At 38.3% G+C, this 13,714-nt stretch overlaps 5 protein-coding genes across 5 annotated transcripts; 2 read left to right on the top strand and 3 right to left on the bottom strand. All coding sequences in view use genetic code 12, as the record gives it.

The window, feature by feature from the left end:
* Positions 1–191: 191 nt before the first annotated feature.
* On the top strand, positions 192–2,414 carry PEA2 (Pea2p; the record flags this gene model as incomplete). Its single annotated transcript, XM_064999158.1, has 1 exon — positions 192–2,414. One exon carries the CDS (start codon positions 192–194, stop codon positions 2,412–2,414), a length of 2,223 nt encoding a protein of 740 aa, XP_064855230.1.
* Positions 2,415–2,960: 546 nt separating this feature from the next.
* DASC09_055720 (uncharacterized protein) lies at positions 2,961–4,042 on the bottom strand (the record flags this gene model as incomplete). Its single annotated transcript, XM_064999157.1, has 3 exons — positions 2,961–3,350; positions 3,506–3,916; positions 4,028–4,042. The coding sequence occupies 3 exons, from the start codon at positions 4,040–4,042 to the stop codon at positions 2,961–2,963; spliced, it is 816 nt and encodes a 271-aa protein (XP_064855229.1).
* Positions 4,043–4,890: 848 nt separating this feature from the next.
* DASC09_055710 (uncharacterized protein) lies at positions 4,891–5,121 on the bottom strand (the record flags this gene model as incomplete). Its single annotated transcript, XM_064999156.1, has 1 exon — positions 4,891–5,121. The coding sequence occupies one exon, from the start codon at positions 5,119–5,121 to the stop codon at positions 4,891–4,893; it is 231 nt and encodes a 76-aa protein (XP_064855228.1).
* Positions 5,122–6,792: 1,671 nt separating this feature from the next.
* On the top strand, positions 6,793–8,364 carry DASC09_055700 (Soa1 protein; the record flags this gene model as incomplete). The annotated part of the gene is made up of 1 exon (XM_064999155.1): positions 6,793–8,364. The coding sequence occupies one exon, from the start codon at positions 6,793–6,795 to the stop codon at positions 8,362–8,364; it is 1,572 nt and encodes a 523-aa protein (XP_064855227.1).
* Positions 8,365–10,404: 2,040 nt separating this feature from the next.
* DASC09_055690 (Zn(II)2Cys6 transcription factor domain-containing protein) lies at positions 10,405–13,592 on the bottom strand (the record flags this gene model as incomplete). Its single annotated transcript, XM_064999154.1, has 2 exons — positions 10,405–13,344; positions 13,464–13,592. The coding sequence occupies 2 exons, from the start codon at positions 13,590–13,592 to the stop codon at positions 10,405–10,407; spliced, it is 3,069 nt and encodes a 1,022-aa protein (XP_064855226.1).
* Positions 13,593–13,714: the final 122 nt, after the last annotated feature.

The raw sequence follows: 13,714 nt of genomic DNA, 5'->3' as shown, positions 1-13,714 counted from the left end.
CCCGTGTAGAGAATTTTAAACACCAAAAAAATTGAAAAAACATAACAGCAGTGAGGAACGAGGATACATCCTGATCCCCTTATTTGTTTCACTAGTATTTTATTGTTGGAAGGAAGGAGTGTGTTTATCATCCTGCCCTTTTCCTCTATCTTACCGGCTACTCATTATTTTATAATCCTTAATTAATAATAATGTCGTCGTCGTCAGCCTCGAACAACCAGGTGCTTCTAACAGGGTTATCATTGATCCACGACTCGCCATTCAAATCTTCTCGAAGTCCCAACCCAAACTCCCATAATCCAGTATTTGGGTCGTCTCCTTTGTTGAATCAGTACGATGATAAAAGTTTTGCCAACCTTTACAACTTCTTGAAGACCGATTATCGAGACCGTGTTCAGAACAACGGGGTGATTGGGAACCCCAACCAGGTCGACCAAACCCTGCTGGAGAATGATTTAAACTACTTAAATGATTCCTATAAGTTTTACCTTTCTGAACTATCCAACACTTTAATCAACAACGATGTCAATAAAAAGGGTGCAGACGATCAACTGCAGCCCAACAATAACAATAATACTAGTAACAATGATCCAAAACCGGGGTTCCCGAATTTAAAGGATATCAAGCTCTCTGATGATATCAAGACGCTATTCAACGCCACCAAAAACTCCAACACTAATGATTTGATTCTTAAGATATTGATAGAAAATGCTTTATACAACTTGAATCTTTATTTGGAATCGACTGACGAACTCGAGTTTCTTCGTTCATCATTAAAGAAGAACCGGTCAACCAACACCGACAGGATCAATAATTCGACAATATTATCGCTTGACGAAATCAAGAAATTGAAGCGGAAAATATTAGCGCTTGTGGAAGAGCGCAAGGCGTTGCAAACTTCGGTAAACGACTCAATAGGGGCGTTGAAAGATATTCTCGAAAAATACCAAGCCCAAGATGTGGACCCTACCGGCATCGCCAACGCTGATTATAAGCCATCTTCTAGACAATCGCGGTTGGAGTTCGAAAGTATCAACACATTGAATAGCAAACTTGAGCGGCAATTGATCGGATCGTCATTGTCCAAGTATTTACTTGATTGTGACAAACTAAAGATCGTTAATGACAAGATCGAATCTCATCAAAAAAGGCTCTTCTCGCATTTTTTCACCTGTTTGGTCATTGGGTATATCAATAACATCTCTATCAACTTGAAACTTCAAAAAAACATCACCACCAACAGCTTGTCGCCAGTATCCACTCCAAGATCACCAACGTTTAGTGAATATTTATTCAAATCCCCAATGTTGAACTCCCCAATGTTGGGCAAGAAAAATGCATCATCAATGCAAATGATTGAAAATAAGACCGCGATTTTCAATAAATCGATCGACGAAATCGTGAGTTTTGTCGCGTCGGTAGCGGTGCAAAAAGATATTCAATTGCCTGATCCTGTCGATAAAAGAACATCAATGATGATTAGTGATTATAACTATAACAACAATGACGAAATCCTTAGTAAAACCAGCTGGGTGAAAGGTTGTATCAACAGGATCCTTAATTACGACCAGGAAAATTTATTGCAAGAGCTGACATTCCGTGAAAATGTCCATCTTAGAAACACCAAGAAAGATGATAGCCTCGAAGGTGATATTTCTCCAAATTCGTCAGAAACTAGCGTCACCAGTGTTGATTTCTCGCCATCTTATCATTTGCCAATGATGAAATCCCCAATGATCAACCGCGCCGAATCGCCATTCGGATCGCGTTCGTCGTCGGTCACTAACAATAATAATTCCAAAGAAGTCAACGACTTGCGGACCAAAATTAAAGATCTTAAATTTGCCAATGATTATTTGACAAAACAATTCAAGACCGAACGTGAATCGTTCAACAAGATCTTGGCCGAGCAAAATTTGATGAAACTCAACCTCGAAAAAAAACTCACCAACGCCATTCAGAACTTGGAACAGACCAATTTACTCTTGATGCAAACCGAGGCCAGTAATGGTGAATTGGAACGTAAGGCCAATGATAGTTTCAATACCATCAATCAATTGAATAAACAAGTCACCCAGCTAAGAATCGAAAATCTTGGCACCGCGTCGCCACAAAAATCCTTGGCCGAAGCCCCAATGACACACAAGGGGTTGTCTCTGATTTCTGTCGAGCGTCTTGATGATGACACTAGTTTGACCATGCCTGGGGCCCCTGGTAACATGGCCCCAGTGGCATCGCCAAGTGCTGGTATCATGAGAACAGAGTTCAAAAAGATCATTGATGATATCAACAATAAACATTTTGTCGAATTGACAAATGAAATAACCGAGCGGAAAAGATTAGAGAATTTGGTCAAGATGTATAAAGAGAAACTTGATGGCGTGGTGGGTAAAAACGATGGATTATTCAACTAGTGTTGCTGTAGATTGGGTTATTTTTGTTTTATGGTGTTATTTTTGGCTATTAATTTTCTTCCTTTCTTTGGTCTTTTATGTTTTGTTATCTTGAATCACCTTTCTTGCTTATATATATTGTACATTATTACTACTTTATTACTACTATATTTACTTGCTTAATTATTATTTATTTATTTATTTATTTTTTATCATTATTATAATATCCAGTTTTTCTTATTGCTACTTTGTTATCATATCTTTTGGTAAAGAAAAATGTAAAAGGAGTAATTACTGAATCTGGTACTTTGTCTCTTGACAAATACAATATTTCTGTATAATGAATCTTTGTATTAATAACCATGCTCTCTTCTATAGTTGTTGTCTGTTTTCGACTTGACATTGAGAATATCTAGAATATAATATAGTTTTATGAACTGTCAAATATGTCAAAATTAATTAAAAATTAATGAAAAAAAAAAATTAAAAGATAGAAATTAAAAAATAAAAACATGAAATAAAGTAAAGCACGTCCTCTAGAGTCCCAAAATTGTCGTATTTTCCACCTCATACAATAACACATTTAGAGCAGCTCGCAGCAATGTCCTTCTTTTTCTCTTTGGTAGATTGGTCTTTTCTGGCCTTACCAGCCTTGGTTTCCTTCTCTGTCACGGCTTTCTTTTCAGCTTCCTTAGCTTCAGTTGGAGCAGCAGCAACAGCAGCAGTAGTAGTAGTAGTAGTAGTAGCATCAGTAGACTTTTCCTTGGAGAATTCAAACCCGAATTTTTGCGATAAAATACTGGCGAATTCACCACCTTGGATCCCAGCAATTTCTTTTTCCAATGCAGAGGCTTGTCTGCTACCATCAGCGCCAGCAAACATACCAGCACCCCAAGGAGAACCACCATGGATTTCATCAAAACTGGTAAGTTGAGCAAAAGCCTTACCGTATCCAAGCTAAAGAAGTTAGTAACAACAAGAAATGAGAAAGAAAAAAAAACAGGATATCTAAATAATTGTCTCTATAAATAGAAAGCACGGTTGTTGTTCCTGAAATAAGTGAACCAACCAACCCCCTTTAGTATTTATAAAAAGAAAAAGTTGTAACATACTGGTACGTAAATCATCCCGAAATGGGCAATGATAGACATGTAGTTTCTGACAGTGACTTCTTGACCGCCCCCAGGTATACTAGTGGAGACAAACACACCGGCAGGCTTGTGGTACAATGCACCGTTCGCCCAAAGAGACCCGGCAGCACCCCAGAAACTGGTCCATTGAGCAGGCATGTTACCAAAACGAGTTGGCACCCCAAACAAGAATGCGTCGTATTCCTTAAGGGTTTCAAGGTCAGCAATCTTGAAGTCAGCGTCGGCTGCTGGGGCGTGCATCTTGTCGAGAATCTCTTGAGATAAAGTCTCTGGGACCCTGAAAAGGTCGGCGACCCCACCAGCAGATTCGACACCAGCCTTCACTTCTTTGGCAAGATTATAGAGATGTCCGTAAGTGGAGTAAACAATGATCTAATCGTGGCCATATGTTAGTATATTTCAAGCATTGGTAGGATTATAGAAGACGATAATGGACCACTATCTCCGACATTACTATTGTATGTGATTACGAAAAATACCCACCGCAATCTTAGCCATGATGAATGAATGATATAATCAATATTTTGTTATTTTTTGAAACACAGTGAAAAATAGAACACAAATGAACGTCCAAAAAAGTCTATCCAAATCAATTGACACTGAAGCTGAAAAAAAAAAAAACAATCACCGGGGCTGGTAGATTATTTATAAGTAGGGTTGTTTTTGCTTATAAATTTTCGCTTTAATAATCATTACAAATATGTCAGTGTCATTACCGTACTGCATGCTGTTGCAGGAACACACCCAGCATTTTGGGGGGGAGAGAGCAGTTTCCATTACGTGAAGCTGATTAACCATTAATGTTTCTGACTGAGAATTAGAAATTATATCATTATACTGGCATTATTTTTTATCATTTGGAAGTTAATATTGAATTATTATTGTTGCAGTGGTGTTTTTGAAGAACGCATATCGGCTCCAAATTTGTGGATTTTGTTGGCATTTTCATATCAAGCCGCATCAAGAATCACTCAGAGAAGTATTTTCAATTATTGGGATAATTTTAGGTATGCCAATAACTAGGTGGCTCTATAAAAATATGGGCATTATTTGTTTGTGTTATTTTTCCAGATTATTCAGCATCATATTATTTTGAAGAATATCCGATAAGGTGATCGAATCTGCCAAAAATCAACACCTTAATGAGGAATAAACAGCAATTGGAATACTCAACTCGTACACCCTTCGGAAAATCCATTTTTTTTCAAGATTTCTCTACTTCACAAAGAGTATTCCATTTCAAAGAAGGAAATTTTTGCTGCCTTGACCTTTTTGCTAATGGTTTTAGTAGCAGCTTCTCTAAGAGACACCCCACCGAATTTTGTCAAATACTTTTTACACAGTTCTCAATAATGCTGGTCTGCTGTGGAACCTTCTGGGCACCACTTGTCAATAAAATCCTGAAAGTACTTCAAGTTCAAATGGCCAGTACCGTAGAACTCACAACCATTAAATAGGCGACAGCCAGCTTTATACCCAGTACAGAAGATCTCCACCGCCTCTGTTGCGGGAGCCCAAGTGGTGTTCATGGTTCCAAAACCAACAGTGCCGTTGGAAACCTTGATGAGTTTAGTCATTTCTGAATTGTGATTATTGTTTAATATGTATCTGTATCTAGTTAACGTTTTTCAATTTCTATCAGGACTCGCATCAAGTGTATGGGATCCTTCAGCTAAAATTGTCCTCGACTGTAACAAAAATATTTTAGACCACAAATATCTAAAGATCAGCTACAAATTTGAGATACCATCTTCCTGGTTTTTTAGAGTCAATTCAACCAATAATAGTATTCAAAATGCAAACTCAACTGAAAAGGAAATTGAAAACCAAATAAACCAAACAAATCAAATAAGAACCAGTACCATGCGTCTGTCTTAAGTGTCACCACACACTTTTTAAGTCCAGACACATATCCTGATTCCATAAATCAATGTACTAACTGAACACTTTAACTCACATTCCATTTTTTTGCCTCAATTATTAGTGAGAGATAATAATGTGAAGCCTTTGTGGAATGTTGTCAAATTCAAATTCAAAATCAAAATCAAAATCATATATGGTTAAATGACCGGGGTTTTTTTTTTTCCTTCAAAGTTCGATGTATTAATAAATATATAATTATATATATCTATGTAAAATCTTGTGAGCTAATGCTCATTATTTATGTTAGGAAAAACCGGGTAACACCTATGGCTGAGAATCAAATTTATAAGCTACTAACTCGCTAACATATATAGCTCCGATATAGTGTAACGGCTAGCACGGTTCGCTTTCACCGAGCAAACCCGGGTTCGACTCCCGGTATCGGAATTTCTTTTTACATTTTCCAGGGACGGAAATGGTTATCTATCGCAGCCCTTTCAGTTGTTGTTATAATTTTTGTATACATAGAGGAGATACAATAGGCAGAACTCCAGCTGTAAGATTATTATCGATACCCATGGATTGATTACTAAGTGTTAGTTGATCTATCGTACGAGATATTTGATGCTTGTTTGATTCTGAAGCAAATTGTTAGGGAAGATCCAACAGCGCACCAATTACTCGGGTCGGATGATGTCACATAACCCCAATACCCTTAATTAGAGGTCGGTCAAATTGCCGCCGTTTTTTTTTTCTAACTTGAAGGGTGTTACCCAGATCTTTGGTTAGCCCCTCTTTGGGGATACTCTCCATTACTATTAGTAATAATCATTATTAGGGGGTTCGAGTTGGTTATCTTCTGGGGATAGAAACTCTCTGTCTATCCACAATTTGAAACCGTATTTCAAGAGATGACAAAATCGACAGTACACAGACACATACAATCAAATGAATGTGTATATATACGTAATGGCTGTACGCCACCTAGCAATAAAACAGGTTATAAGATCTTCAGCCGTACAAAGAGGGTACGAGGGACATTGATGGACAAGTAGACAAAAAGAGCAGCAAGAACGAGGTGGGAGGAATAACCACCAGATCCCCCGATTACCCTCCAGCAACCGAGCGGAGACACCCACTACAGCCGCACCCTCACCCACCCTGTCAAAGCGGGGTACCTTGTTTGACGTAATTCCTCTCGCCTGGCGTCGCTCGGGCCATCGATGGCAAACTCCGAAACGTTTATATCCTTAGTTAATTAGTTAGTTGCCCTTTCCCCCTTGTTTAGGCACCGACTCCTATATAAACCACCCTTTTCTCCCTTTTACATCCACACTTTTACCCCTATCAGCCCTACACATTCAAACATTCTTCATTCTTAAGCAATGGACGCCAAATCTCAATCCTCTCTCAAGATCAAAGAGGAAAACTTCCTCGAAAAGACTGCCACTGGCGGCGATGCTTCTACAAAATATTCCACCAGAATCCAATCCCACATGAAGCCTTCTGAAATGTTCCCTAACATCGATGAAAAAAAGCTTCTTAGAAAATTAGATTGGAAATTGATTCCTGTGGTGTCTACCCTTTACCTTTTGGCATTCTTGGACCGTGGTAACGTTGGTAACGCCAAGATCGAAGGTTTAACCGAAGATATCCACTTGAAAGGTAACGAATACAACATTTGTCTCACCATCTTTTTCATCACTTATACAATTTTTGAAGTCCCATCCAATATGATGCTTAAAAAACTACGGCCTTCTATCTGGTTGCCCTTCATTATGGTGGTCTGGGGTGTTGTCATGACCTTGATGGGGCTTGTTCAAAATTATATGGGGTTATTTTGGGCTCGTTTTGCTCTCGGAATCGCCGAAGCTGGGCTTTTCCCAGGGGTCGCCTACTACTTGACTCACTGGTACTGTCGTCACGAACTCAACTTCCGTCAATCGTTGTTCTTCTCTGCCGCCAGTATCGCCGGGGCCTTCTCAGGGCTCTTGGCATTCGGGATTTCTAAAATGGACGGGGTCGGTGGCCTTGAAGGCTGGAGATGGATTTTCATTCTTGAAGGGTTGTTAACCGTGGTGGTGGCGTTTGGCGCATTTTTCGTGCTTTATGATTTCCCAGATACCGCTACCTTTTTAACCGAAGAAGAACGTCAATTTATCATTTACCGTTTACAACATGATACCAATGCTGATTCTTTGGATATGGCCAACGGCGACCATTCATCATCATTTTTCGAACCAGAAGTCGAAGAGGCCCAAAAGAAGTACTTCTTCCAAGCCCTCAAGGATTGGCAAATCTATTCCCATATTCTCGTGTACTTTGGAATCTGTGTCCCACTTTACGCCACCTCGTTGTTTTTGCCAACCATCATCAAGAATTTGGGTTACACTGATACTAAAGCCCAACTTATGTCGGTACCAGTTTATGTCACCGCCGCGATCTTCAGTGTGATACAATCGTTGATTTCCGACCGCTCTGGTAAACGTTCTCCATTTTTACTCTTGAATTTTGCCACCATGGCAGTGGGATTTGCCATTGCCGTGGCTTGCGATCCATCTTCGAAACCCGGCGCGGTTTATGCTGGGGTTTACATTGGCTCGGTGGGTATTTATCAAGCGTTCCCAACTGGGGTCACTTGGCTCGCTAACAATTTGGCCGGAGACTACAAGCGTGCCGTGGGAATGGCCATGCATATTGGGATTGGGAATTTTGGTGGGGCTTTCAGTTCAAACTTTTATAGATCGCAGGATGCTCCTCATTATGTCTTGGGTCATTCTTTGGTGTTGGGATTCATTGGGATGGGGGCGATCGTCACAATTTTCATCATGTTTGCCTACTCCAGAATCAATGCCAAGAGAGAAGAAGGGATCATCGAAGGGAAATACAAAGGTTATAGTGCTAAGGATTTGGCAGAAATGGGAGACAAGAACCCATACTTCAAGTACCGTTTGTGATGAATGTTTTCTGGCCAAAAGCGTCCCTTTATACTATATTTTATTTCCTTCATTGATCACACACTCTTATCTTTTTTTTTTTTTTTTTTTATGAACAAATGCAATTTCCAAACATTTTTCAAGTTTCAACTTATCGTTTTTTATTTTTATTTTGTTTTTGTCAAATATAGATCTTCTAATTATATCTTTTGTTTATGTCTGTCATGTTAAATCTGAATATATTCCACATATGTTACTTATAGCAAAACGTTGTAATAAATATCTCGCAGCCTGGCAGATCTTGCATATAGTTTGACATGTATTGTTTATTGTTGGCTAGCTGTCAAAACAGAGCCGATATAAATGATATTAAAAATATCTCAGCAAGCTGAAAATTTCTTGTATTGTATATATATATATATATATATATATATTTAAAAAAAACACAGTTCTTTCACCATATATAAATTGCCAACTGATATTTTGTTGGGTAACAGCGTTTTCAAAGAGATGGCTGGTCACGTTCCGCAGCCTGTATTGTCTGGCAGATATGAAAGCTTCAACGACCTCCTTTTCCCTGGTCATTTTGACAAAATTCTTCATCTTTTATTATTGGATTTTACAATAGATTTGTTGGTTACACTGATGCTTGCCGAATGATTTGAATATGAAGGCAGCTATCGTAGCATTCATTGTGCATTTAGCATTTTTATGATTTATGATTAGGATCTCATATATGACCCCACACAGGGGTTTCTCTGCTATTGTAGGGAAGCTTATTCACAGAAGGGTGCTTATTTGGAAAAATTTAAAATGGTCTGATATTGAGGGGATATTGTTAATGGCGCTTATAGAATCGATGATGAGTGATGTATTGGCGCTGCCATACTCCATCGAGGAAGTGAAATATACCAGGAGAATATGATTATAATGGCGGGATCACATATTGTAGCTCATATCAGCAATATACAATCTACTGCAAATTTCTGTTCAATTGATATACAAGCAGTCTCTTTAACAGTAGATGGATGATACTGCATCAAAGCGTTTCAGAACACTGAGTGTCATAAGCATCTTAGGAAAGAGGATTTTCCCGCCCACTCATGAAAAAGTGCTATAAATACCGGACACATCCCATTTTCTTTTTGTATAATTTTATTGGGCAAGTCTTTTGATTTGTGATCTTTTATCATTTAAGAAAGGATCACAAAGATTTCTAATGGGGATTGATTTGACGGGACCTTCTTTTCTGGTTTGGGGGACTCGCTATGGAAGATATATATATATATGTACATGTATTATATATATATACATGGGCGCTTATGTAAATCAGCAATGGTTTTAGGATATCTATTCATTTGATGAGATATTTCCTGTATATTGTTCCAGTGAATATACGAATCATCATCTAGCTCATTCCCTCACAATGGCAAAGATCATCCATCCATATACCTAAAATAGGATCATGCTGTAGATCGAATGTGAAATTACTACAATAATAATAGAGAGAGGACATTAAAGTAAATGGAGATGCCGTTGGCAATCACCAAATATATCTAGAAGATCAATTCGCTCCGGCAGTCAACAGTCAGTAGCAAGAGACTATGCCCAGGAGAATTTTGGCTCCATCTTGTGTGGAATATCTGAAGATCTCCAATTTTGATATTTCAGGTTCGCTAGGTCATACGCCACTTGTGATCTATTGCTGCCTATTCCTCCACTGCTCAGTACTTTCCCAGAAGTAAATTCAAAAATATGAGATACGAGCTTCTCTAACGTGGAAATAGTAGTTCGACGTTGTAGCCACCTAATATCATCAATAGAGCTCACATGGATATACTACACTACAACCTTCAAAATATAATAGAATAGAAATAAATAAAAAAGAAAGATCCTGTAAAAGCATTAACGTATAACCTCAAAAAATAAGAACTAAACTAGAACACACACACAAAATTAAATCTAAATTGCCTGGAAGAAATAAATGAAGAAATTGAAATAAGAAAACAAAAAACTAAAATACATATATATATATATATATATATATATAATATTACTGCTTCAATTCGGTCCATACCCGCTCTGCCCATTTTTATCAAATGGTAAATTATTATGATGATAATAAAACATCTCTGGATATACATGTCCTTGCGCCGAATCAACTTGCTGTTGAGGCGCCTCTGATTGCGCCAACCCTGGGCCAGAAGCAGGAGCAAGCATCGTTGATGGATTGGCATTAGCCAAGATTAGATGGTTCTTGATCGGTTCGATATTTGCCACAAATTGCGATGGCAGGGAGATATTATTATTGTACGGTGGATAATTCACCATGGTCACTTGTGGTGGAAGGAGGGAAGAAGGGTTTTGAATCATAGGTTGTTGTTGAGGTGGTAATGGAATCTCTTGGATGATTTGCTGGGGTAATGGTGGTTGAGCAATACTTTGCTTTTGTTGCTGTGGGGTTTGATAGAATTGTTGATTCGTTTGATGACCCCGAATGAATTGAGTTGTAATAGGGTTTATACCATTATCTCCAGAATCATACACATTTGATACTGAGCCTTTACTACTATTTGTATCGGTAGTAGTCATGGAATCACCACGACCTTTATTAAGTTTCGCTTTCTGCTTCTTCAATTTATTCAAATACCCATTACTTCTATGCTTTTTCTTCGCCTGTTTTGGGATTCGCTTTTGCATCTGATTTCGCCAATCATTCTTTTCAATGGTGTCCTTGGAATCTTGAATCCACGAAACCCATTCCAGACCCAAGATGCTTGTCAAATGATCAATTTCCGTAACCAATCCTTCTATCCACCATATATAATCGTCTCTACTAACCAACGCTAAAAAATAGCTGATGATCACGAGAATCCTGGGGTCCTTGTGATGAATAAGATACAAGATATTATCGTTCCTGGATATTTTAATCGAAAATCTGATGACCACTGGCCCAATGTCTGGCTCCTTTTGGGTGGCATAAACGTGAGATAAAATCTTGATAATTTCCATCAAATCTCGATAAACTTTCTCGTACCTTAATTTATCAGCAAACTTACCATTTTCATCGACAGTACGTATCACGTACGTTGGGAAACTTTGGCATTTGATGCTATCAATTCTCACGGTTTTTTTCGCGTTGGAAATCAAATTATCTTCACCATAAATTTCTTCTTCAGTGACGCAATTGAAATAATCGAAATCATCGTCCAGAATTTCATAATTTTTATCAATTTTAAGAGTATTATAACGTTTGTCATTGGTCGAAGCTTGCTTCTTAAATGTTTCACCGTCATCATTATCATCATCCGACTCACTGTCTTCTTCTTCTTCTTCATCTGAATAGGCATTCAAAATACTTTGAATGGCCAATTTGGAATGCTTTTTCACGGTTCTTATCATTTTATCATCTTTCTGTTTATTGCTGGCCTCGGTATCATCCAAATCAGAGACAATCGTGTTTTTAGAATTACCACTAGTGGTAATAACGTCGATACACCCCCTTCCTTGCCGCTTATTCTTCTTCTTTTTGGGTCTTAAATACTTGGATTTAGGGGTTTCGATATCTTCATATACCTTGACTTTCCCATTAGCGTACTCGAAATCCTGAACTTTTAAAATATCATTCAAAAAATTCGGGAATGCTTTCACATCTTTCAACTCGTCCTTATCTGGGTGATAAAGATAACTAGGCATAATGACGTCTGGAGTGTTGGTTAACCCAAATTTTTTCTCAATACCCCGAAGAGAACTCAAAGATTTGAAAGTTTGGTATAACTTTAGATTTGTAAATTGGTAATTGACATTAATCATCAAGTACAAGCAAAGCAACGCTGAAGACATCACCAATACTTCTGAAACTTGAGGATTCAAAAAGGCTTTGGGATCACCATTGTTCATAAACGAGTGGAATGATTCCACAAACTTGGTCTTATGGATCATTGACACTTGGAGCATGAAGTACTTGTCGATTTCTGGGAACTTATCCAAAAACTTCCTTGATGCAAGTCCGTTCAAACGTTTGCGGTTTCTCTCATCTAGTTCTATCTTTGGATCTTCAACATAATCATCGGTATAGTAAATATCCAACGCCGCCGTCGCTAGGATGATATGTCTGATGAACTTGAACTTCTTAGCAACTTCATTGAACAATCTCAAAACATACCCTCTAGTATGTACTTCGGGATACGATTTTTCCATGTGGGGGCCCTCAGCGTATTCCAGCAATTCCATCATGATGTCGGTCATCAAAACATAGTCGCTGAGCAAGGCTTCGTAATTCTTACTATCATTGGTCACTCGACGCTTGTCTTGTTGAAACATGAACAGCATCGGCTGTTGGAAACGATCTGGCCCAAGCCCTGCAGTACTTTGACCACTATCATTGGAAGCCAGATGAGATGATGGAGCTGGGTATTTTACAAAATCGGATTCCGGATTCTTGGAAAACTTCGAAGATATTGACGACGATGGGGATGATGGGGTTGTTGTGGTGGTGGTAATTATTGGAGGGTTCTCTAGGTTATTATTCAAAGGCAAGTTATTATTATTATTATTATTATTATTATTATTATTATTATTATTATTATTATTATTATTATTATTATTATTATTATTATTATTCCCGCAAACCGTGGAAGATTTTTGGTTGATGTCCATGCTGGTGGTCGGCTGGTTGCTGCTGCTGCCACCACAAAGCTGAGTGTCGATTTTCGAGGTTCCCAAAAAAAAATTTGTAGTGGGATTGGTATGATTGCTGATTGAGCTACCATCATCATAATCAGCTTTGATTTTTTCGTTTTCTGGTAAAGTTTTCAATGAAGGTTTTCTGTGGATGGGTTTCTTAGATAACGATTCTTCTCGACTTTGCTTGAATTGAAAACTCGATGACATATCTTTGAACTTGAAGCCTCTCATGGTCTTCCTTGGCTTGACCTGGATATAAGAGCATGGTAGTTTCTTTTTGGCACAATTTCTGCACACTGGGTGTTCCTCATCACACTGTCAGAGACATCAAGTTAGTAAAAGGTCCAAAACGCTAACCAGTATTCAAAAAGAATTTCTAGAAAAACAAAAACAAAAGAAAACAACAGTAACAACAACAACAACAACAAACATACCTTGACTCGTCGTTGTTTGCAAACAGCACAGCCGTTTCTTGACTTCTTGTGAGGTCTTCTTCGGTTGCCCTTTTGGTCATGGCAATTGTCGTTATGGGCATCATTGTCCCGCAAATCGAGTTCTGACATAATCGATTGTTATCAGTTCATCCGTGGGATGGTGGTGTGAGGGGACGTTGGTAGCCTTTTCTTAGGATGAAAAACCAGGAGTCTCTTGTGGTTCCATTCGATAACTTCTTTTGCAAAAACAA

The sequence above is a fragment of the Saccharomycopsis crataegensis genome (genome assembly GCF_037102585.1).
Source record: "Saccharomycopsis crataegensis DNA, jcf7180000000097, whole genome shotgun sequence".
NCBI lineage: Eukaryota > Fungi > Ascomycota > Saccharomycetes > Ascoideales > Saccharomycopsidaceae > Saccharomycopsis > Saccharomycopsis crataegensis.
This window is presented reverse-complemented; position numbering and strand designations above follow the sequence as displayed.